The sequence below is a fragment of the Solanum tuberosum genome, unplaced genomic scaffold, assembly GCF_000226075.1.
Source record: "Solanum tuberosum cultivar DM 1-3 516 R44 unplaced genomic scaffold, SolTub_3.0 scf00155, whole genome shotgun sequence".
In the NCBI taxonomy this organism is placed as follows: Eukaryota; Viridiplantae; Streptophyta; class Magnoliopsida; order Solanales; family Solanaceae; genus Solanum; species Solanum tuberosum.
In genome coordinates this window covers 1,230,795-1,256,139 of record NW_006239081.1, presented here as the reverse complement: position 1 = coordinate 1,256,139, position 25,345 = coordinate 1,230,795, and the positions used below count along the sequence as shown (strand labels likewise).

Here is a 25,345-nt window from a genome sequence, read left to right as displayed (position 1 = left end):
TTTTTGATTCATAGTCTAGCTTAATAGTTACAACAACCACATAATTTCTGCTATTATTTGCAAGACTTCTACACAGAGTCTTTCAGTTGACCCAGCTAAGCAGAAATGCCCCAAACTTCCCAAACATTTTTTTTTTTCAAAAAATAATAATTATACAAGAGTGAAACATTTAACTAAAATACAAAAAAGCCAGTTGCCTGGAAGCAATTTCACAAGATTTCTATATAAGAGTGAACTTTAAGAAGAATTACCAAAACCCCATTTGCCTGAAAGCAACTTTCACTTTGGGTGTTCAAGATTTCAATAAAAAAGTGATTTTTAAGAAGAATTCAAGAACCCCAGTTGCCCAAGAAGCAATTTTTACTGTGATTTAACAAAATTTAGCTATGAAGAAAGGATCTTTTGCTCCTAATCTTAAACTTTCTCTTCCTCCTCCTGATGAAGTTGCTCTCTCCAAATTCCTGTACTTACTTTATCTCTCTCTCTATATGTGTGTGTGTGTAAATGTCTTCAAGAATATTTATTTATGTTAAATTCATATGTACTATGTGTCTACTGACCTGAACTCTTGGATCCAGTTCTTGTATGTCTTATTTCTGTGTTTTATCTAGCTATGGTTATGTATTTTGATGAGATGTTTTTGGTATTTTGTTGTATAGGACTGAATCAGGAACATTTAAGGATGGAGATCTTCTGGTGAATAGAGATGGAGTTCGAATTGTTTCGCAGAGTGAAGTTGCAGCTGTACACTTTCTCTTTTGAATTACTTATGCTGAATTTGTTTAAGGAACTGTTGGTTTGATTTGATTGAATTGCTTTTATAGTTCTGTAGTCTGGCTTGGATTGGGTAGTAGGATGATCCCTTGCTGAGTTTACATGGGATTAAGAGTATACTATTCTCTAACTTGCCTTTGGAAGCTTGAAGTTTGAATTCGAATGTTTAGCTGACCTTAGATAGGAGGGTATGGATGTTGTGGATTAGGGTAGAAGGTAAGTAGGTAATTGAGCTTTGACTCATTTTTCGACGGGTTTAAGCTTGGTGGGTGTCGGGGAACACCGTGTCTGTTGTAGTATTAGCCTTATACATGTATTTTCTTGCCTTTGATATCTGTTGTTTATTGTGTTTCAGTTATCGCATTATTTCACCGGTGTTATTGTTTCTTTTCTTCGAATGCTTGTACTGCTTTCCTTAGTAATTGACATGTTTTCTATGCTGTTGAATTCGCTTTTCCGGAAATACTTTTATTTGCTGCATTGAACCGAGGGTTTTTCGAAAACAAGTTCTCTACATCCATTAGGTAGGGGTAAGGTCCGGGTACACTCTACCTTCCCCATACTCCACTTGTGGGATTACACAGGGTAGGTTGTTGTTGTTTGATTCAAATGTTTAGCTAACAAATCTAAATGCACAAAGAATTGAAATTTTTGAATGCTTATTCCTAGCCAGCGTATGAAGAATTTGAAATGGAAGATAAATTGAAGATCTAGATCTCTTGAGCTGCTTTTCTGAATCAGGATATTAAAGCTGTGATTAGGGACTCATCTTATATGAAGGGTCCAATTAACAATTTACGCATTTGAATCTAGAAGCTAGACATATTTTTATATAAGCGATACTAATTAGTTGGGACTGACTCTTTGTTATATTAGTTTAATTTAGGTCCAAAATTTGATAGGAGCCTTTTAGTCTTGTTAGAGATTTATATACGGAAATGTAGAGAACCTCTGGTTCTAGAGAAACTATTGTTTTAAATAATATTGTACTAAGACGGACTTAAATGGAGCGATAAGAGCAGTGGGGATTCACTTAGCTGATGCCAACTTGCTTGTAATTGAGGTGTAGTTGTTGTTTTAATCCATACCTGGACATTTTGTGTTCTTCATCTTCCTTTGTATCCACTTTTGCAATCCATTGCGACTTTCATGGCGTATTTATTCTGGCATTTGCAATTTTTTCTTCAGCCTTCAGTTATACAGCCATCAGACAACCAGTTATGCTTAGCTGATTTTGAAGCAGTTAAAGTTATTGGAAAGGGAAATGGTGGTATTGTGCGGCTGGTTCAGCATAAATGGACAGGGCAATTTTTCGCTCTCAAGGTATATTTGGCTTCCATCTCTATTCTACTTATCTTGGTTGTTGCCTTGTTGGTTATTCCCTTCACTAGCAGTAGATTGTTTACATATCAGTTTGATATATTTCAATAATTTGGTGTGATGTACCTTTTAAAAATGAAAGAAAACGAATTGAGGATGGGGACCACAAATGCTTCCGTAGAGATGTTTCCTCCCTATTGTTCCATTTCTTGTCTTATAACTTGTACTATTTTTGGTAGCAATATGTTATTACTATGTTGCTCGGACTCTTCAAAAATGTCATCGGGTGCGTGTCGGATCCTTCAAAAGTAGTGCATTTTTGGAGGATACGACACGGGTGCAGCAACATTTTTGGAGATTCTGAGCAACGTCGAATATGTATTACAGACTAGTGGTGTTGCAGTCTAATATGGCTGCCCTCCCACCCCCCACCCCTCCCCCAAAGTCTGAAGAGTTGACAGTATGGAAATCACAATCGGTTTCTGAATATTGAGGTTGCTATTTTACCCAATACTAGGGTGCTTTCAAGTCTCACCATTCTATTACACAAAGATCATATTGACTTGTTCTTTGCGATTCAGTGGGAGCCATAATTTTCAATAAGGGGGTTCAAAATTAGAAAGTAAATACACGAAGATGCCAAATGGGGTTCAATATCTACTATATATACATAAAAAATAATTTTAACCATGTGTAGTGTAATTTTCCACCGAAGAGCCCCCTTGGTCCTACCTGGCTCCAAACCTGTTTGCAATGCTGATGGAGGGGTTTGTCTATTGGACAATCTGTCGGCTGATGTGGACATATGCTTTAATTGTCAGGCTCTTATTCACTTAGATATTTTTAAAACATGTTACCTGCAATCTCCACTACTCTAGTGATCAAACTATTTTTCAGCTTACTTCTTCGGGCTGCCTTAAGAGATTTGTCTTCTAAATGAATAAATACATTAAGTTCCCCACATATGTCACTGCTGTCTTATGTTACCAGCGTTACTTGTTTCCCTTCCTGACGAGCAGTTTTATATCATTCAGGTTATTCAGATGAATATTGACGAGTCCATGCGCAAACATATTGCTCAAGAACTGAGAATTAATCAGTCATCCCAGTGTCCATATGTTGTCATATGCTATCAGTCGTTCTTCGACAATGGTGCTATATCCTTAATTTTGGAGTATATGGATGGTGGTTCCTTAGCAGATTTTCTGAAAAAGGTCAAAACAATACCTGAACGATATCTTGCTGTTATCTGCAAGCAGGTACCCAGTGAACAATTTGTATTCCACGAGAGAAGAATTTGTTCAAGTACTAATGTTTCAACCTTGTTCCTTCACCAATTAGGTTCTCAAAGGCTTGTGGTATCTTCATCATGAGAAGCATATTATTCACAGGGATTTGAAACCTTCGAATTTGCTAATCAATCATAGAGGTGATGTCAAAATCACAGACTTTGGTGTGAGTGCAGTACTGGCAAGCACATCTGGACTGGCTAATACCTTTGTCGGAACATACAACTATATGTCTGTGAGTATCTGTGACCTGATTTTTTGTAAAAGCGAGTATAGAACTGCACTGCTAGGTAATTTTCACTCATAAATATCACAGAGAAATATTTTCCTAGCATATCTTTCTGCAACTTCATCACTCTCTCCGTTTCAATTTGTTTGTTTAGTCCGTTTAAAAAAGAATGCCTCTTTCCTTCTTTTGGCAACTTCTTAATTCCAACTTTCCACGCGATATGGTCTTATTGTTTGTTTAGTCCGTTTAAAAAAGAATGCCTCTTTCCTTCTTTTGGCAACTTCTTAATTCCAACTTTCCACGCGATATGGTCTTATTGTTTGTTTAGTCCGTTTAAAAAAGAATGCCTCTTTCCATTTTTGACAACTTTTTAATTCCAACTTTCCACTCCACATGTCTGAGACCACAAGATTAAAGGACATTTTGGTACATTTGGCATATCTTTAATTTAAGACCACAAGATTCAAAAGTCTTCTTTACTTTCTTAAACTCCGTGTCAAGTCAAAACTAGACAAACAAATTGAAATAGAGGGAGTAGTACAATCTGCCTATGCTAAAAACATCCAAGTTGCTGATGTTCTATTGTCTGCTACAGCCAGAGAGAATTTCAGGAGGTGCCTATGATTACAAAAGCGACATTTGGAGCTTGGGTTTAGTCTTACTCGAGTGTGCAACAGGTCATTTCCCATATACACCACCCGAGGGAGATGATGGCTGGGTCAACGTCTATGAACTTATGGAAACCATTGTTGACCAACCAGAACCTTGTGCACCTCCTGACCAATTTTCTCCACAATTCTGCTCATTCATATCTGCATGGTAAGCGCTATAGTTTTGTACCATCTGGAACTATTAATCCAATTGTCCTATGAGTGTCTGGTAGATGTGCTTTCTAGTTTGGAAGCTCACTACACAATTACTTGTTTCAGTGTCCAGAAGCATCAGAAGGACAGACTGTCAGCAAATGAACTCATGGTAGTGATAATCATTTTTTTTGTCTTTCTCGAAGTTGCTTATTGATCAATTACTAATGTAGTGGCTATTTGGGATTCATGTAATACAGAGTCACCCTTTCATCACCATGTACGATGACCAGGATATCGATCTTGGATCTTACTTCACTTCCGCAGGACCTCCATTGGCAACACTTACTGAGCTATAATTGGTATGCTTGCTTAAGTTTTTGTTATATGTACTCCTTTTGTAGCTTTTAGAAAGATCTAATTTAAGCTAGGAACTTCTTGTGTTTCTATTTTTATAAGTATATATTCGAGTGTCTTTGGCACAAATTTTCTTCTTCATCATCTTGGATCAGAGCCATTAGCATTATGTAATTGTCTGCGGCTCTTTTCTTTGTCGTCAAATACCCAAGGGTTATTTGGTCACAAAGACCTTGCCTCTCGTTGCAACTCACTCAACCCTCTAGCTAGTTCCATTGACCAGTTAAGGTCTCGTAAGATAGAGTGACCCACGCACAGCGGTCTTGTATGAGCAATTCACTTCTATTTACGTACACATTTGCTTATAGTGAAGGTTGAAGAATATTATGTTATTTATCTTCCTAATATCACTTTACTAATATCTGTGTTCTGGGTAGTTTCAAATTGTTAATAGCTGATACAGTTATCTCCGGCAGTAAATGAATCTGTATACCAGAAAAATGGCTAGAAGGGATGAATTAGAAATGAATTCGTAAACTCCCTATTTCAAAAATTCCTTTGTTGCTTCTGGAATAGAAAATGTGAAGCTGTTTCATAGTTCAAAAGTTTGGTTTAGCCTCTCAACGTTCTCTCATAAACCATATTTTGTTGATTGGACAAACTCCTTGCCTCTGACTTTTGACAATTTATCGTAAAACTAAGTGGTCAATTTTTTTTAAGTAAAAACATTTGTTTGTGGAGGACACGTATTAGGGTAGTAGGTTAACAAGTAGTAGAGTGTGGTCTTCATTATCCTTCCGTACTATTAGGGTAGTAGGTTAGCAAGTAGTAGAGTGTGTTCTTCATTATCCTTCCGTACTATTAGTCGTAGTATTACTCTTGTAGTTTCTTGTTACTAGATTTCTATTAGTATCTTTTGCTTCCTATACTTCGATAATCGTGGTTTTTGTTGTAGTTATTGATGCTTTGTCATGCTTTCTATAATATTTTGCCATGACTTCTTCATTTCTGTTATTTCCTTTTCTGAACTGCTTAGATCTCTTTTCATCGAGCCAAGGGTCTATCGGAAACAACCTCTCTATCTCTAGGGTAGTTGTTGTTGTTTGTTAATCCCCTTCTACTGGATTTTTGGTTACTACTCAGATCTTACTTTAAACTCATGATTAATCATCCTCGACTGTTTATTGTACTTGTGCTCAAATTTTTTATTATTTCACTTCACTTAAATATGTAACCAAAAGAGCTTCAGAATCTTTTCAACTGGTGTGATTTCAGCAATTACATTGTGACGAGCCTTGTTATGTATGTGAGGTCCTTTCGCCAACCAGATAATTTTTCCGATATAACAGCTCTATCCTATTGTCCAAAAGCATGATTCTTCTATGTGTGCCATTCTTGAAATTTAGTCTTGACTTCTTATTCTCACAGGTTTTCTACAATGTCTTGCAACTGATGGAATTTTGGTCAATTAGCTTTTCCAGTCACAATGTTCCAAAAATTAGAAGCCTTTTAAGAAGGCATTGAGAATCAAAATGAAGCAGATGGAGCCATTGTTGTACTTTTCAAGCCTCCGGTAGGTAGCGTTGGGAGTGTAACTGTGACATTTTCTACTATGTATGTGATTCAAATGGGAACAACTCCAGATATCCTTTTGATATGACTTATTTTTGACATTAATCCTTGGTGGTGCAAGTGTTTTTGGTTTACAATTTGACTTCTACCTTTTAGCACATGAAGCTGTTTATTGTCAGTGTTGAACTGAATGTAAAATTATTAAGCTCCCATTTCTCCTAATGAGATCAATTTAGAGACCTTTCAATGAATCAACTTTTCGAGGATCTATCAGAAACTGTCTCTCTAATCCACAAAGGTAGGGGTAATATTTGTGTACATCCTATCCTCCCCAAACCCCACTTGTGGGGGATTACATTGGGTATTTTGTTGTCAATGAATTGACTTCGTTTTCTAGATTGAAGTTTTACATGTCTAAAGAGTTGCGGAAATTACAGGCCAAGTATTTCAAAACATGAAAAAGTTCTTGGAATCATAATGGTTATCATTATACTATCGGGAACAGGCTCTCTACCCCACAAAGCTAAGGGTAAGGTCTATGTAAATTCTACCTTCCTCGGATTCTACGTGTGGGATTATACCACTTGGTATGTTATTGTTCCTGTAATGGTTATCGTTATGCTATACCCCTTTAATATAAATGTAAGTAATATAGATATAGCTAATCCTGTATGGAACTAGCCTTCATAAACTGGAAGGCTAAAAGTATGCAATATTTGCCTTTTCTTTATCAGGCTAAGATACATTCACAGTGTGACTAACTGGGAATATCCAGTAGTACATTTCCTTTTTGAACTTCCTTTGAGATTTCAATTTCCACAAATTATGTCGTAAAATGCATAATTTAATTCCTACAGAACTTACGACCGAGGCAAAAGTTGTCTAAATTTATGCCGAATGAATTAAGTCATAGATATACTACACAACTTATCCGGCATAACTTAATTCTTACTGAACTTATGTCAACCGAGGCAAAAGTTTTTTGAACTTATGCCGAGCGAATCAGGTCATAGATAAGGGTACTTTGATGCACAAATTTCATTAAATGAGCAGTAGGGGTGAAATTAAAGATCATCATATTTAAGGACAAAAATTAAAGGCCACCCCAAAAGAGACGCAATTCGTGCAAAAACTTGCCATTTTTATCCAATCAAACGTTAGGCGTATCAAACAGTTCAGTCATGGTCCATCCGTTCTAATCCAGCTCGCTCATTTGACACCTCTGGCTGTCGGAAAAAGATACAAAAACTGATTTAGAAGGAAGCAAACTATTTGATTTCCCCATTTTCTTGGTACAGCTGTGTGAATGTACAAAATCTGTGAATAAGAACTGAAAGGGTTCTAGACAGATATGATTAAAGCCATTCTTAGCTCTTCCTACACGAGTAGTCAAGTTAAATGATCTCTTAATGTTTGTATACACAACTTTCAAGATTGAAAAAGGAAAAAAAAAACTCCTAGTGATAGCTGCAAGAAACCTATCCAGAGACCCTATATTGTCACTTTTACATTTTAAAGTGTTGTAAATGGCAATCTGCTTTTGTGGACAAAGGAGCAATGGTCGGAACTCGAATTGAACACTCAATGTTATTACCTCCAGAAAAAACCATAAAAATGGCATGTTGATCATTTAGTTTTATCGTAGAACTTGGATGCTCATCACAGAGTTACAGTATCTGCTGATGCCGCGAGGACAAGCATTTCATTGTCATCGATTGAACACTTGCCTGGGAAATCCACTGCAGAATCACCTACAAGGATATAATGGCAGTTAAAAACCTTTTTATATACTTGCTAGGAGAGGAGAGAAATCAAAGTAGGGGCTCCAAACAGTTAAAAGGGGAGCCTTGGAGCAATGGTAAAGTTGTCACTAATACTTGCATTAGGTTAGGCTGTCTACACCCTTCCGGACCTTGCTAACATGGGATGGTTTGTGCACCGGGCTGTCCTATAGACAACTCATTCAGAAAGCACATACAGAACATTATACATGAAAGGTAACACAATCAGCAAGATACCTAAGTTTTCTGTTTCCAGCAAGTACATACAATGTCAAGTTTGAGTGCAAGACCAATTATCCACAAGAAATTCAAGCCGGTACACAGAAATCTAATAATGCTGCAAGCGGTTAAATGCTTATTCATGTCATATACGGTATACATTTATGTCTTAAGTTCAATTAAGGCATTAAGACGTGCATTAACACATGTACAACAACAACAAGTGGGGTCTCAGAGAGTGGAGTGTAGACTGAAAGGACCTTTGGGATGTAGAGAGCTTGTTTCTGATAGACCCTCGATTGAAGGAATACATTGACACATGTGAGCATTACTAATCATTACCAGCAAAATTAGAGGTTCTTCTGTCTTATTAATGATATAGAAGCTTAGAATTCATTCAGGTGCTTATATACATTATACATGTCACAGAATGCATAAGAATTAGCAAGTGACTTAGTAGATGATAGAGCATTCAACATGAGCTCCCTTCAAAAGAAGATGACAGAACTATTAGTCTGAGAGTATATGGAAGTCACCATACCTGAAGAATGTCTCAATCCCTTGACAGCCTCAAAATTCTTGTAGGTATAGCCAACAAAACTTAAATCTTCGGGAATCAGACGCTTCTGCCAAAGTAAATATTACAACAGAAAAGAGTTACTGAAGCATGTCGTTATTGCTCAGATAGGACTCTTTACTCATTGTAGCAAACGAAAACTCACCTTTCGATTGGGTCCTGAGCTATTTTTTGCTGGTGCTTGATTTGCCTGCAGTGAGTTCCAATTGTACATCAGTTGCGAAAGAATTCTCAACCAAGCGTTGTTGGTAACAACAGTTAAACATGAATATCAAAATGATCATCCAAAACAAAGCTCAAGTATTAAATGAAAATAAAAAATGCTAATTTTATCAGTTATTATCCAGAAAATGGTCCCTCAATTCTACTTTCCATTCTCATTTTGCTTTTGATTCTCCTCTTTACTTTTTCACTTCTTATGGGCTTTACTTTTTCACTTCTTATGGGTTTTACTTTTTTTTCTCCAACGCTTCAATGCAAACATACTTTAGAGGAATTACTGTGCTGCGTAGATGCAAATCTCATAGCAAGTTTGTAATCAAGTAGAAGATAAAGAATCTAAAAACAAGTCATCACAGTCGTTGTTCATTGGTACCATAGGCTCATCTTTAGTAAAACGGCAGGTGCACAAAATATCCCGTCTAGGGAAGAGCCGCACCCCGAGGGGTCTGATGTAGGCTCATCTTTAGTGTCATCACGAAATTTCATCAGAAAAGGAGAGTAACACTGCTGAAATCCAAATCAAGACCCCGTGGATTGTGTGAAAGATGGATACTCTAAATTCATGGGTCAAAGAGTTTTAGAAAACGTGGAAAACTATGAGTAAAGGATCTTGAATAAATTCACCAGTTCTTTCTACTCTGATTGCCTGGACAAAAGAAAGAGGCGCCTTCACTTTTGTTTTATCATATGAATCTTTTGTCTCTGGCTATTTGGGATCCCCATCTCCATGCCAATGCAAGATATGCTTCAGAGGAAACTAAATTAATAGGAATCATATGGAAAATAATCTTCAGGGCATCAAAATTTCGATCTTGTCATGGTTGAATATAACCATATAAACTTTTAATAATCAAAACATAGGAGTTCAAGTTGTAGAAAGATAGCCACTAAAAATGATTCAGATCAATATGGCACTGTCATCAGAGAAAAAGGGATTAGCTAGCCCTGCCCTATCCTGGGAATATATTTGAAGTTTATGGGTTCCTACAACAATATAAAGTTAATATACAATTATAACTGAGTCCACAATCAAATATTTGTAGTTATTTAGTGGATTTTTAAATACATATATAGGGTTTAGGCAAAAGCTATTGAATCCCGTGAATCCATAGGTAACAGTCGTTATTCGTACTGTATTCCAGTAGAGATGAATATTAGGTACCAAAATAAACAGAGGTCATAAGATCACCAAGGTTAACTCTTGATCACACATACCACTAAGGTAGCTTGTGTAGTAGCGAAACATTGTGTCACGATTAAATTATGAAGATGAAAAATCACTTCTCACAAACATCCTCTAAAATTTGGAAAAGAAAACAGAAATGGGATAAGATATAAATGGTAATTTACCTCATCAAACTTCATGAAATTTTGAGTGTCAAGAGCATCATTGACTTCTGGCTTATATGCTGCCTCCATGTTATAAAGTTTATCCCACTTTATGTCTTTGAACCAGGGATGAGCCTGATTATAATCATGAATAAAGCATAAGAATCTATAATTGATCGAAGAATAAGACTATCCTTGTAACACACACCTTTATTTGCTCTGCTCCTCGACAACCAAGACGACTTTCAGCATCACAAAGCAACTTACAGATCAGGTCTTTGGCTTCAGGAGTTAATCTTGCTTCCTCTGGAAATTTTATGTGATTTCTCCAATGAACAATCTATAGAACCAGAACAAGTGTCAAAACATAGCATTTAAATCATGCTACATAAGCATCGTAACTGAACTGTCATTAGACGGAGCAGTTGCACAAGCATTTCAAACTATTCACAAGATAATTTGATTGTTAACTAAACAAAAAGGAAAAATGGATATCAATGTTGAACAGGAGAAAGTAGATTTCCTTTCTAAAGTTTTAAATTTCGTAGTGCCTCTCTATCTCTACGAGGTAGAGGTAATGTCTGCGTACTACCCTCCCCAAACCCCACCTGTGGGAGTGCACTGGGTATGTTGATGTTGCTGTTGTTGTTAATGCTGCTTAAAGAATTTTCACACACTTTGGCGGACCACTATACCTTTCTACATGTCGTTATCGGGTCTTCGGAGTAGAAAGGGGGATAACCAACGAGCATCTCATACATGATGGCGCCAAGTGACCACCTGAATGAAGCAAAGAAAAGAGGATAATGGATTAAGTCTATTAACTTTACTTGTCTATTCAAGGTGATCACACCTAAAAGAAAGAACATAAGTAAAACATTCACGTTTAAACTTTGGAAAGCAAGGCAATCAAAAACTTTAAAACATCAGCCGTTCATCACAAATAAGAAAGCTAACCAATCACATTCCACTCCATAGCCTTTCTTCAGTAAAACCTCAGGAGCAATATAGTCAGGAGTGCCCACTGTTGAAAATGCCTGCCATAGCAACAGGTTATATTAAAGTTCCAGTAACAAATAACCAAAAGATCATTTCTTGGAATAGTAAATGATATTTCTAGTTCGTTTCCATTACTCATGTGAAGCTAGGTACATACTGGTTGGCAGTCACATTTTGATAAAGTTCCGATGTGTCATTCACAAAGCATAAGAGGTATCTGAAAACGAAGTTGTTAACTTGCTCACTAAGCCTTTGCAGGATAAATGAGTGAACTAGACTTGTAACAAACTTGGCATGCATGACATTTACATTATACACCAGCTTTGGCCAGGGGGAGCTATTGGGTGAAAAGTTAGTCTTGTCTTTACTGTTGTAGACCATCTGTTACTTCAGAATATAAATAAGAGTAATACACAACACTAGTTATTCCCCCTACGGTTTATCTCCCATTCTTAAGAAAGTTCATCTAAGTACTTCAGTTTTTTCAGATGTCTCCACTGTGTAAAGATTTTTGTTTTAACAAAACTTCATACTTTTGAGAAGCAACGCCTCGGTGCTAACTTCAACATAATCATGTTTACTGACTTTGCTAAAATTTCTCCGGTAAAGTATCAGCTAGAGCTACGTATCAACAAGAGCTCTTTTTAATTATAGCAATATTATTTATGCATTTTTTAGATCCATATGAATAAACTCATCAAAAGCAGACATTTCAATACGACAGGTCCCAAAATTATGGAGATAAGTATGTTACTCTCCTGAAACAAATTGTTCTGTTTCAAAAAAGAATGCATCTTTCCTTTTTTTTTTGGCAACTCTTTAATTTCATCTTTCTACATGACTTGTTTAAGACCACAAGATTAAAGGATATTTTGGTACATTTAATAAATATTTAATTTAAGATTACAAGATTCAAAAGTCTTCTTTACTTTCTGAAATTTCGTGTCGAATCAAAACCAGACAAACAAATTGAAACGAAGGGAGTATTCTTCCAATTTTTAGTTTTTCTTCTCCATATCTATGATCCTTGAAAAATCAACCAAAATAAGGATTCTGGATTAAGTTTATAATTAATGAGATAAGCTGTGTTTCTGTTAATACTTAGTAATGTCCTACTTACTAATTTTCTCCTGTTTATTTGCCAATGCTGCAGTTGTTCAAGGGAGCTATTCCACTTGTTAGCAGATCCCTTTTGCTCACCATCAATCACTTCATTTTCATTTATAGGAGATAAATTCGAACAGTCAAGGGGCTTGCATAGACCAAAATCAGACAGCCTCATGTGACCATTTTTGTCCAAAAGAAGATTGTCAGGTTTTATATCCCTGCACAAAACATTATGTAAAAGACATAAATCATTGAGATCATTTCAAATCTTTCGTAGAAGTCTGCAGTGTATACCATTGCTCTTTACCAAATACAGATTAATAACTACCTGTGAATATAGTTATGCTTATGAATAGACTCTATGGCCAAAACACTTTGAGCAATGTAAAATCTTGCGACTGTCTCAGTTAATGTCTCCTCCCTCATCAGCAACGTCATCATATCACCACCAGGCAGATATTCCATTACCAGATACAAGTAGTCAGCATCTTGGAAAGAATAAAAAAGTTTTACAATAAAGTGGCTCGCTACTTCAGCAAGCAAATTCCTTTCGGCCCTAACATGTTCAACCTGTAATGTAAAGTGATGGTAAGAAAGACAATCAGATCACTTCTTAAAACAGAAAAATATAGCTTGTTCATTCATGCTCAAAACTGAAATCTAGAGAACTTTAGTTGTTCTCAGAGGCTTTTATTGGTTAGGGTGGGGAAGGAGTATAGAAGACGGGGTTTCATGTCTTCTCGTTGTCCCAGTTAGGGAATTATTTAGATAGAGAAAGAGGTTCAAAGGTATTACATTGAGAAAGGGAGAGAAATTCATGTTATGACATTAATGACTTGAAAGTTGGAGGGGAAATACATAAATAGTTAAATACTAATAGCAAAGAATCTTCTACTGAAAAGCAGTTGCCCTGCAACATTGGGCGAGCTCAGAGGAATCAGCAGTGTGGCATATTAAGCTGGATTTTCACAAGAGAAGAATAAAGGTATGCTGCATTGCCTTGCACATCTTGATATAAACAGTAGAGCAAAGTAGTAGGAATAAATCTTATTTAACAAAGAAGATGGATACCAATTGGCCCCTTAAGCATGTTAGGAAGGATTTGGTCTCACCTGCCCTCTACTTAGCATTTCAGCCTTCTTCAATTTTTTCATTGCATATATATTTTTAGATACTTTATCCCGGCACAACCTGACCTGCAAAATAGATTTGCATAAAAATCAGCAACTTATTATCAGGAGTCAGTGCTGGTAAACAGGAAACACATTCCGTGTGACCATGAGGTCATCGGTTTAAGCTGAGGAAACAACCTCTTGCAGAAATATAAGGTGAGGTTATGTACAATAGATGCAATAGCCAATATGGCACATCCCTCCCCAGACCCCGTGCATAGCTGGAATTTAATGCATCAGGCTGCCCTTAATGTCCAATAAAAGGAACAAAGAAATTTTTCTTCCTGAGAACTACAGAACCCTTTGAAAGCAATTAAGATTTTCAAACTTAGGGCACTCCAATGACAGAAATTATCATAACACGGAGCTACATAAGAATAGTGAGAGATACAAAAGCAAAAGCATCATGAGTGACTCCAATAATTAAATGTCTAAATAAATTTAAAAATCTAATGATGCATCTTGAGAAGGTAGAATGTGATCATGGATTTTACATGAGAATGGAAGAAATTCATTGGACATGCTCCTTCTGGTTAAGCATATGAAGCAGATGATCAATGAAACGTATGACATAGAAACCAACTCTATAAAAGTTCAATTTATTTCATAGTACATAATTCAGTCCTAGAGGTTGAACAGTCCAGATAACAAAAAACATAGGGGGTGGGGTGGCGGGACATAATACCTGAAGAGTGAAATATTTTTCAATCTAAAGAGAGAGAATCTCAAACCTCTCCAAAAGCTCCTCTCCCAATGATTGTCAAAAGCTCAAAATCATCGACAGAAATCTTGTGACGCTTTAGTCGGATATACTCTGTCTCTTTTCTCTCCAATTCCTTTAGAAGGTTCATTTGTTCCTCCTTTGGTACACCAGAGCCTTCCAATTTCCTTTCTAGCAGTGAACGCCTACAGTTTATATACAATAATACATGAGGGGATACAAAAAAGAATTGTCAAAATTCCATCTAATATCACGCTCCTTCAGTGTGATTGGCTCAACTTATATGTATGTGAGCCTACAAAGTGCATTTAACATAACTCGGTCTGCAACAGTTAAGTTGAAAACAATTTTTTATTTCAAGATTTAGAGTAGTACAATTTGGAGGACAAGAGGTGCTCCATTACAATAACAACCAAGTAAACAAGATAAGACACTAGCTACATGCATCTCTCTGAGACCTTTGTTGATCAAAGGTAACCCCTAAGCATATGTTAGCCACTTAGCCCAGTCCTTATACAGAAAAATCATGACTTTATCCAACACTGGAGGAGATAGAAACTCTTAGCTCTAAAAGACTGATGCTCTCTTCAGTGATAGAGACCATAAAAGATCCTTGCTCTCTTATCCATCCTGACACACTACTGTGAGGAGAAAGAGAATTGCAGAAACCCTTTCCATAACAGAAGTGGTGAAGTACAAAATCTTAACAACAACTAGGCCTCAATACCAAGCTAGTACGAGTTAATAGTGAATCCTCACTATCCACTTCCTCCATTAGAACCCGCTTCATTTAATATTCATTAGTTCGGGGTTCTCTAAAGGTTCTATTGACCTGCAAATATCTAACAGATCAAAAAAAAAAAGAAGCTCCTGGCTACACTGGACCTAATATAAGCACAATCTCATAAGTGAGCCTTAATCCCAACTACCTGTTGTCTCCTACATGGACCTTTTTCTTCCACTATGTCCTATGTTTTGCTAAATCGACATGAATTTTGAGAGATTGTAGGTCCTTTCAAGACAAAGTAAGTCCATGTGATTTCAGATATATTTTGTCCATGTTTACTACCTTCAATCATCAAGGCTGCTTGCTTTTATTTCTTGATAGAGAAAAGGAAATTTCAGGGGAGAAGCTTTCTAAAGACAAAAGGAGAGAGTGACTCTCTTGCTTGTCAGCTTAGAAGTAGATTTTGTCTTGAAAATAAAGAAGAATTAGGAGTTACATTGTCTTTCAAACCAATCACATAAGTTTGCATATCCAAATGAATGTGTGTGTATATCCAAATGAATGTGTGTGTATATAACATGAAAATCCAAATACATTGATACCAACTACACATTCCACATAAAAACTTGTCTAGATAAAATGTTCCCATTCCAAAAATCATAAACGTGAAAATTCCAATAAATATTCTATATATAAATTCATGAATTGATAATTTTTATATTGGCTGTCAACCTACTACATTGGTACCAGCTACATTTCGCAGATATTACCCATTCAAAACTAAAGGTTGTCCAAATCACATGTTGCATTCCAAAGAAATGTTGTATATGTACATCCACAAAACACGAAATCCAGAACGAATGCCTACACCAAAATTCCTCTAGCTGGACACCCATCACATTGGGACATGGAGCTACACCTTGCACACATTTCCAATTCAAAGTCTACAATTACCTAAAACTCACATGTTGCTCCCCAAATAAACGTTGCATATATTCATATACATAAAACACGAAATCCGAAATAAACACCTAAATGAAAATTCAAAATCCTATCATTTTTACCTAGCTGTCAAACTCTCTGTGCCACATTGAGATGATCAAGCTACAGACTGCACACATTTCCAATTCAAAATCTAAAGTTACCTAACAATCACTTGTTGCATCACAGGTAAATCCAAAATAAACGCCTAAACGAAAAATTCAAAATCCAATCATATTTACCAAGCTGTCAACCTCTCTGTGCCACATTGAGATGATCAATCAAGCTACATATTACACAGATTTCCAATTCAAAATCTAAAGTTACCTAAAAATCACTTGTTACATCCCAAATAAATCCTAAATAAACGCCTACCAGAAATATTCAAAATCCAATCATTTTTACCAAACTGTCAACCTCTGTACCACATTGAGATGATCGAGCTACACTTTGCACACATTTCCAATTCAAATCTAAAATTTGCATTTACATAATGATGAAAATTCATTATCCGATCATTTTTACCACATTGAAACGATCGAGCTACACTTTGCACACATTTCCAATTCAAACACCAAAAGTTACCAGAAAAAACCACAATCGCATTAACATAATCCCGAAAATTTCAAAAATCATATAATTAGAAGAGAAAAAATACCTTTGTTTACGATCCTGGATTAGTTTCATATGCGATTTATAATGATCTTCGATCAATTTCTTCGCAGCAGCGACTCGTTCTAGAGTCAAACTAGAACCTAATTGCTCCTCCAATTCTTCCTCTTCCTCCTCCGTCAACGCTACCGTTCTATGTTGTTGTTGCTCTTCCTCCTCTCTGTTCTTCGCCATAATTTAATATCTTCGATCAATCGTCTTCCTATATCAGGGCGACGATTGAGCGAATCGGCGAAGATGAAGAAGAAGAAGGAGGAGAAATTCAATTATTAATTTTTTTCGATACGAAGATCGTTAAAAGGGAGAAATGAAGATAGAATTGGACGGAGGGAACTTTGAGAAGAAAAAAGAAGAAAAACAAAACAGAAAATGGGAGTGTTAAAAGAGGAAGGCTGTTAGTTTATTTTTTTTTAAAATTTTTAAATGGACTATAATTTTTGTTTATTGATGACGTGGCACTGTATTTTCGGCTGGGTCCCAGTTTGTAATTGTGGGCCCCGTTGTGTGGAGATGCCACGTCAGACTAATGGAAACATTTTTGGCGGTAATCCTGAGGGGTTTCGAAAACATGTTAATATGTTCTAATGCTAATTTCTAGGGGGTAGGGATGATAATGGGGTGGGGTTATGCGGGGTAGGTGGGATGCAGGTTGGGTTGAAGTGGATTTTTTTTTAAATTAATGCGGGGTGGGTTGCGGGTATATATAATTTTATATAGGTTTAAACGTAATTTTAACTTTTTACAGGTTATAAGAGTGATAGAACATTATTTATTAAAATAATTTCTTTAAAGCTATTAAAATATTCAAGATAGTAAATGAAATGGTTCAATAAAAAATATTACATGTTTTTCAATTGACCTCTAGAAAATAATTTTTTAACTCACTATCTTATTAAATTAATACAACTTAATGGAAAAATGAATTTATTTTTATGAATTATATTTTTAGTATCAAACTTAACTAGAAAAAAAAATATTAAAAAAATTATGCGGGGCGGGATGGGACGGGTTGAAAATGAAAATAAATCGTTATGCGGGGTGGGGCGGATTAAAAATTTTGCGGGTTAAGATCAGCCTTCACTGCCCCATTGCCATCCCTATCTAGGGGTGTCAAATGAGTGGGTTGGGATGAAATTTTGGAGACATTAGAATGGGTTGAAATAGAAATTGGGTTGGGTCTTGACCCGCCAAGTTTACTTTGGGCTCAAATGGGCTTAAAATTGGGTTTGATCATGACCCGCTTAATTTCAATAATTTTAACATATTGTAATTTAACTTTTATAACCACAATTTGAATTTCAATTGAAGAAAATTTTTTAGAAAAGAAATTACAAATGGATAGATAAATCCTAAAAGATTCTCCCTCCATCCCTGTTTAGTTGTCCACTTTAGAAATGACACACAGATTAAGGCAACAATGATTAACTTAGTGAAGTTACAATTTTACCCTTATAGTATAATTTACAATTCCAAAATAAATTAACTCAAGATAACTAATCAATGTTGGGAAGTTCATAAGTTTATTTACTTTATTTATGACAATTTTATTTAAATAAGGGTATAATAGGAAACAATTTGTTATCCTTTCTTGATTTGTCAAAATGGACAACTAAATAGGGACGGAGGGAGTATAAAGTAGTTTGTAATTCATACCTTCAATATAGGAACATATATTACATCAATACATACAAGTAAAAATTAGGCAAATGACATAGTATAAGAAAGAAATTACTTCCTTTCCCTACTCTTTCATTAATTACCAAAACTCCCTTTTTTTAGTATTTTTCGGATACATAATATAGCCATGTGGATACTTAATATAGCAGCGCGGATCTTTAATTAATAACGGGCGGATACTTAAATTATTAAGTTGTTAACAGTACAGATACTTAATTAACGGGCGGATGCATAATATAGCAGCGCAGATACTTTAATTAATAGCGGGCGGATACTTAAACTAATAAAGTATCCGGTTAAGTTGAATTGAGGGAAAATAAAGGGGATTTTTGTATTTTAGTAAAAGAGTAGGGAAATATTGAGAATAGGTAAAGAAGTGTTGCGTATTTAAGTAATTTTTCCATACAAATAAAGAGTCTTAAAACAAATTGAAATTGGAGATTAAATTGGGCCCAATTAAGGATTATCTTAAAATGAGTTAAGGTTTGAATGAGTTGAGATTGAACAATTCAAATTATTTTGAACCCAATCTTTAAAATTTTTAGGCATATTGGATGGATTACTTATAATTGGACTCATTTTTTACACCCGTTCTATCGAAATTACGTGTCGAAATTAGTAATAATGGCCTTCAAATTCTTGAACAAATGAATAATAAAAGTTAAATTCATATATGGAATTATTAAGATTAAGAGCAACTCAAAATACATGTCATGATATTATATCCTTAGTGATTGAGAACAGTGTGAGAATGAATATCATTTAAATTTTAACCATCCTTAATAAAAATAGTTAGATCAATAAATTCTATATCATCGCCTTCTATTGATTTCTATATGTTAGTTTTATGTCTTTCAAAATTATCAATTTTTTATTATTTGCTACTTGAAATTAATTTGTATTTATGCGTGAATTGAATAATATTTAAATTATAGCACTAACAAAGTTTTTTTTTTTTTTTTTGATGAATAGATAAATTCATCAAAATATTTCTAATTCCAATTCTTTAGCAGTTATTGTTCCTCGCGAATTTCATGCCCCAACTAATTTAAATACCAAATTGATTTTTATAAAATACCCATGAACTTCCCCAACTAATGTTGAACCAACCTTTACAGCTTTGGTGAAGTCATCTTTTTAATTACCATTTTGAATAATTTCACATAAAAAAAAATCAAAAAATTTCAACCTACATATGATGAAACTTTAATTTTGAGTTATGTAAAATGAAGGATTGTCTTGTGCAATATTGTGATATAGATGAGAAATAGATGGATGTTATGATAAACGAGTATGTTATAAATGGATGTTAATTGTTATGATCGAGACGATCAGTGGAAAAAAAGTACTCTTTGATTTGGAATTATTGAGTTTGCATGAAAGAAGTATTTATATGGTTTACGGCTTAGAAGTTGGAAAAATATCTACATTTTCTTTTGAACTATGTGAAAATATCAAATTTACTTCTGAATTATATATTAATGATGTAGATTAATTTTCATTAGTTAATCGTTAATCAATAAGACTAATTCTAACCATACTTTGCTTTCGCAATAATATCCTTGTTGCTATCAAAATATACAAGTAATTAAATTTGTCCGTACATTCAAATGACGAAATCTTAGCACATAATGATATCACATATCTCACAATTAAGGATTATCTTTTATATAGAGAATAAATTTGAACCTTCTCTCTTCATGTCATTATCTTTGCCGTCAATCACTCTTTCTTCCTCTTTGATCCTTATATAATTAGACACTTTGTATTAAACTAATATTTTATGTTCATGTTCAAATTGTTTAGCGCATTTCTATTGCTGGTAAAGATTGTGGTGGAGCGAGAAAGAGAGAAAAAGTGAAAGGAGAAGGGAAGAGAAGATAATATATAGTGAAAGCGATATTGGCAATGATAGTAGAGAGAGACAAGGAGGAAGAAGGAAGAAAAGATGATTGATGATAGAAGTAGTAGCGGGGAGAGCGAAAGGAGGAACCAATTTTTTTTTTAAAAAAGAACTCAAAATTAGAAAGAAGAGCTAAATTTGTCTGTGAACTATGTGAAATGTTCAAATTTGCCTCTAGCTAGATTATTAAAAAGGTTCAATTTTTTCCATTGTTTTTTTAAAAAAGAGACAAGTATTGTAAACACTCCTAAATTTGGCATGAATTATCAGTTTCTTCACCGAACTATTGACAACCTTAAAAAAACAACTCATTTACTTGACTAACTCAACTTAAATACACCCCTAATCTTGTAAGTAAAAAATACCCTTAAATTCTCATCAAGTTTAGGAGTGTTTTCAACACTTCTCTCGGTTTTTTATTAAGAGTCACATGCTCTTACAAAAAATTGAGATCATTTGTTATGTCTTGTGGCAGATCGGGGTGTACCTAATTAAGTAGATGAGTTTTTTTAAGACTATCAATAGTTTGAGAATTAAATAAATAATACACGCTAGATACATGGATATTTTCAATACTTCTCTCCTTAAAAAGTTAATCTTAACTATGAACATGTGACATCACTGAATGCTAAACTTATATTATTTAAAAATAAAATCAAACTTAGCTTGTTTTAATAATGGCAAAGACTTATTTGACTCCAACTATTAATCGAGGATAAATCTATTCCATTTCACATGATCCAATAGCAAATTTAAGTTTTTTTACCTTTTTAAAAGAGGGAATATTTTTGGTCTATGTGCTTGGGAGTTGAGACCATCTACAAGGTACAAAAATGAGGCAGTCAAATGACAATTGGAATCATTAAAATTATCTCTTTGACTGTCAAAAACAGTTGGTATATTTTTGGATTATTATCAATTCTAGTCAACTTCAACCAAAAAATATATTTGTCAGTGTATTCTAAAGTCAACAAAATATTGAGGAAAAAGACAATACTATTTGTTATATCATCATGATGCAAGCATTACATGTGAAAAAAATAGACTTAATTATTCTTAAAATTAAATATTTTTTTATATTAATCAATGTATTTTTGTTAGTTATGGAAATTATCTACCTATATTATTGTTTATTTGTTGTAAGTCAAAGGCAGCCTCAACTCGTCTATCATGTGTCTTGTGGACAATCGACGTTGATGTATCACATAAAGAGGTGTTTAGATGATTATTTTGTAAGTTAAAGTATTCAACTAATATATTGAATACGAGTTAAGATTTATAGATATACATCTTCAAAATTGGAGTGTTGATTTGTTAGCTGAAGTTAAGGTATACATAAAAAATCAGACATGTTGACTAATCATTAGTTGATCATTTCACAAGCAGGTTGGGAGCTATTTTTGTCCAAGGGAGTTGATTGTCCCTTTTAGTTAGTATTGTAAGTTGAATCTCTTTAGTTTCTTCGTATCTGTTTACTTATTTATATTTTAAATTTTCTTATTAAAAATGTTGATTGTGTTTTTATTCATCACTCACAAGTAATTACATTATAATTGCATAAAGTCAGAGGTAGTATTTTCACACAAGCCATGCAGTCAACAAATTGTTGATTGTAGGTGTCATTTATCTAAAATCCAAATAAAAGTAAACTTAAAGTAGAAGCAAGTCAACCTCATTTGCTCCCCTAGTTCCTTTATGGACCCTTAGGCTATTAATGAGGTCAATGAAAATGCTAAAGTAATAACTAACAAGATCAATTTGAAAAGTTAGTAGAGTTCAATAAATAGTTACATAAATGCAAAACTTTGTACAAATGATGATGTCACAATTCTACTAGCACTTGAGTTTCATTTAAGATTATGCTCATTAGCATTGATGAGTGAGTGTCAGATCCTCCAAAAAAGTACAATTTGAAAAGTTAGTAGAGTTCAATAAATAGTTACATAAATGCAAAACTTTGTACAAATGATGATGTCACAATTCTACTAGCACTTGAGTTTCATTTAAGATTATGCTCATTAGCATTGATGAGTGAGTGTCAGATCCTCCAAAAAAGTACAATTTGAAAAGTTAGTAGAGTTCAATAAATAGTTACATAAATGCAAAACTTTGTACAAATGATGATGTCACAATTCTACTAGCACTTGAGTTTCATTTAAGATTATGCTCATTAGCATTGATGAGTGAGTGTCAGATCCTCCAAAAAAGTACAATTTGAAAAGTTAGTAGAGTTCAATAAATAGTTACATAAATGCAAAACTTTGTACAAATGATGATGTCACAATTCTACTAGCACTTGAGTTTCATTTAAGATTATGCTCATTAGCATTGATGAGTGAGTGTCAGATCCTCCAAAAAAGTACAATTTGAAAAGTTAGTAGAGTTCAATAAATAGTTACATAAATGCAAAACTTTGTACAAATGATGATGTCACAATTCTACTAGCACTTGAGTTTCATTTAAGATTATGCTCATTAGCATTGATGAGTGAGTGTCAGATCCTCCAAAAAAGTACAATTTGAAAAGTTAGTAGAGTTCAATAAATAGTTACATAAATGCAAAACTTTGTACAAATGATGATGTCACAATTCTACTAGCACTTGAGTTTCATTTAAGATTATGCTCATTAGCATTGATGAGTGAGTGTCAGATCCTCCAAAAAAGTACATTTTCGGAAGATTCAATATAGATATGGCAACATTTTAGGAGAGTCAAAGCAATATACAACAACATATCTAATGTAATTCCACTAGTTAAGTCTGAAGAAAATGATGCATGTAGGTAGTCTTACCCCTACCTTTGAGAAGATAGAGAGGTTGTTTCAAATAGATCTTCATCGGCTCAAGAAGTATGAAAATAAAATACAGTAGTGAAGAAATCATGCTAAGACAAAGGAGAAAAGAACCGTGACAACAACAAATAATACAACAATTGAACCAAAGTAAATAGAGAAGTAGTAATAATAACAAGGAGGAAAACTTCCAATTTTTTTTGCTAAATTTCTTTGATAAAGAATTGAGTCCAATTTATAATGTCCTAAACAATATGCAATACTTAAAATGGAAAAGCAAATCTTCTATGAAGATTTATAGTAACTTATTCTATAACATGACTTCAATGAACCATGTAAAGAATTACCCCCAAAATCAAACCTAATATTCAACCTCTAAAACATGTAAATTAAATCTTGAATTTCCATATTCATCATAGGAAACTAGTCCCTGAGTGATTATGATGTAATAGCTTGTGAGCAATCTGATCCCTTACTTTCATAGCGTTCATTGATCTCACAACAATTTCCGGAACCATTTCATCATCAACCAAATCGAACCTCAATTCTTGACGTAATTCTTCACCTCTCATTTCACAAATATTGTGAAGTGTACAACAAGCCCCAAGAACAACAGGCAAATCTTGAAGTTTCACTTCTGTTCTTTTCTTTAAACAACTCCATCTTGCTTTCAATCTCATAAATGCTTCTTTAGCAACTTTTTGAACATCATTCACTTTCTCATTAAAAGCATGTTGTGTCCAAGTAACATTCTGATGAGTAAATGGAACTAAAATCCAATCCGTTAATGGAAATCCTGAGCTCCCAACAATGTAAGTACCATTCAAGTTTCCTCTGTTTGCTCTTTCGTAAAGTATGGATTTTTCCAAGACTTGATCATCTGTCATTGAACCAGGCCATCCTATACAAACATCTGTGAAAATCCCCTTAGGATCAACAACCCCTTGTACTGTAACTGAATAAGATGTCTTCTGATTCCTCTCAGTATGCCTTTTGTTGAAGTAACTCGCGACACTTTCCTTAGGCGCGATGATTGGTACATGTGTTGTGTACATTGATCCACCTACATTTTGTATCCCTGAAAGGATTTCAAACTCATGTTTAATTTCCTCCATCTTAATCTCATCAGGCCATTGTATGAATTTCGCCATCAACACACCTCTTATAGCTGTGCATACCTCGAGCACGAGCTTATGACAAGTAGATATACCTAACCCAAATCGCCTAGACACTTCACGGAGTGGCTCCCCTGTAGCCAATCTCCAAATGCATACAGCTACACGCTGACGAACAGGTATCGCCATACGTAGCATTGTGTCTTTTTTCGTCACTACTGATTCTAATTCAGAACATATAAAATCAAACGTAGCTTTGCCCATATGAAAAGCTTTCTTGAATTCCTCTTCAGGGAAATCAGGACGGTTACATTGCTCCCACCACGCATTTGATCTGTTTTTCACCCATAATCTCCTCTGCTGTAAAGGCTGCTGAGAAAAACCAGAACCAGAGCCAGAACCAACCTCAACTACATCCTCTTCCTTCTCATTGGCATTTTCACGAACACGTTTCGTGCCAGATACAACTACATGATCCTTCATTTCAAAATCAACTTTTTGGTTCTTGAAATCAAAAAGGGTGTGATTTTCATCAGATTTTGATTCTGGGTGCGTTTCGTTTTCGACACCCAGATATTTATTCAGGATTTCCTCAACTGGGTTGTGATCAAAATCGTTAATTTTTATTTTTTTCGACATGGATTGATGATGATCAGAAGATGGAGAAAGAAAGTTGAGTTCTTGAAAAAAGTTTAGAGAATTGAAATCTTCTTGTGATGGAAATGAGAAAGAAGAAGTGATTTCCATTCAAATAAATGAAACTTTTTTTCTTCTTTTAATCTTTTTCAGGTGTGAAAGTATTTGAAGATTTTGTCAAAAGTATGAAAGAAGAAATGTGTGTGAACACAGAAGAAGTAATGAATTGAAGAAAATAAAAAATGGAGTTTTTGAATATATAGAGAATTTTAATACACGCGGTGAAAGGTGGGGGTGGGGGTGCGGGGCAAGGAACTTACGCGGTGAAGGAAGATTCTTGTTAGGAGGGGTGGGGGTGGGGATTCGGGGGGG

At 34.7% G+C, this 25,345-nt stretch overlaps 3 protein-coding genes across 5 annotated transcripts; 1 reads left to right on the top strand and 2 right to left on the bottom strand.

Annotated features, from left to right (window-relative positions):
• LOC102593817 (mitogen-activated protein kinase kinase 2) lies at positions 1 to 6,595 on the top strand. Its single transcript, XM_006353485.2, has 9 exons — positions 1 to 463; positions 660 to 744; positions 1,963 to 2,097; positions 3,129 to 3,353; positions 3,436 to 3,618; positions 4,208 to 4,431; positions 4,542 to 4,587; positions 4,676 to 4,777; positions 6,201 to 6,595. The coding sequence occupies exons 1-8, from the start codon at positions 387 to 389 to the stop codon at positions 4,772 to 4,774; spliced, it is 1,074 nt and encodes a 357-aa protein (XP_006353547.1). The 5' UTR covers positions 1 to 386; the 3' UTR covers positions 4,775 to 4,777; positions 6,201 to 6,595.
• Positions 6,596 to 7,430: 835 nt separating this feature from the next.
• Positions 7,431 to 17,208, bottom strand: LOC102593266 (serine/threonine-protein kinase 38-like). 3 transcript variants are annotated; one of them, XR_367716.2, is made up of 13 exons: positions 16,838 to 17,208; positions 14,482 to 14,656; positions 13,691 to 13,774; positions 12,907 to 13,148; positions 12,592 to 12,796; positions 11,430 to 11,509; positions 11,168 to 11,252; positions 10,681 to 10,812; positions 10,494 to 10,607; positions 9,067 to 9,111; positions 8,886 to 8,970; positions 7,939 to 8,095; positions 7,431 to 7,570 (listed from the first exon to the last, which is right to left on the bottom strand). XR_367716.2 is itself a non-coding variant. In XM_006353484.2 (12 exons), the coding sequence occupies exons 1-12, from the start codon at positions 17,023 to 17,025 to the stop codon at positions 8,004 to 8,006; spliced, it is 1,527 nt and encodes a 508-aa protein (XP_006353546.1). In that variant the 5' UTR covers positions 17,026 to 17,208; the 3' UTR covers positions 7,665 to 8,003. The 3 variants fall into 3 exon arrangements, 1 of the variants encoding a protein (XP_006353546.1); XR_367717.2 differs by having other exon boundaries at positions 7,431 to 7,566; XM_006353484.2 differs by lacking the exon at positions 7,431 to 7,570 and having other exon boundaries at positions 7,665 to 8,095.
• A 6,180-nt stretch (positions 17,209 to 23,388) lies between these two features.
• LOC102592929 (uncharacterized) lies at positions 23,389 to 25,195 on the bottom strand. The gene has a single exon (XM_006353483.2). It carries the CDS (start codon positions 25,082 to 25,084, stop codon positions 23,636 to 23,638), a length of 1,449 nt encoding a protein of 482 aa, XP_006353545.1. The 5' UTR covers positions 25,085 to 25,195; the 3' UTR covers positions 23,389 to 23,635.
• Positions 25,196 to 25,345: the final 150 nt, after the last annotated feature.

What these genes read in the sequence shown, in the direction of transcription:
- LOC102593817 (XM_006353485.2), top strand. Translation starts at nt 387, where the DNA reads ATGAAGAAAGGATCTTTTGCTCCTAATCTTAAACTTTCTCTTCCTCCT. An exon ending in TTGCTGTTATCTGCAAGCAG is followed by an intron (nt 3,354 to 3,435) that starts GTACCCAGTGAA and finishes TTCACCAATTAG; the next exon opens with GTTCTCAAAGGCTTGTGGTA. An exon ending in GAACATACAACTATATGTCT is followed by an intron (nt 3,619 to 4,207) that starts GTGAGTATCTGT and finishes TGTCTGCTACAG; the next exon opens with CCAGAGAGAATTTCAGGAGG.
- LOC102593266 (XM_006353484.2), bottom strand. Translation starts at nt 17,025, where the DNA reads ATGGCGAAGAACAGAGAGGAGGAAGAGCAACAACAACATAGAACGGTA. An exon ending in AAGCATAACTATATTCACAG is followed by an intron (nt 12,797 to 12,906) that starts GTAGTTATTAAT and finishes TGTTTTGTGCAG; the next exon opens with GGATATAAAACCTGACAATC. An exon ending in GCTCAGGACCCAATCGAAAG is followed by an intron (nt 8,971 to 9,066) that starts GTGAGTTTTCGT and finishes TTACTTTGGCAG; the next exon opens with AAGCGTCTGATTCCCGAAGA.
- LOC102592929 (XM_006353483.2), bottom strand. Translation starts at nt 25,084, where the DNA reads ATGGAAATCACTTCTTCTTTCTCATTTCCATCACAAGAAGATTTCAAT.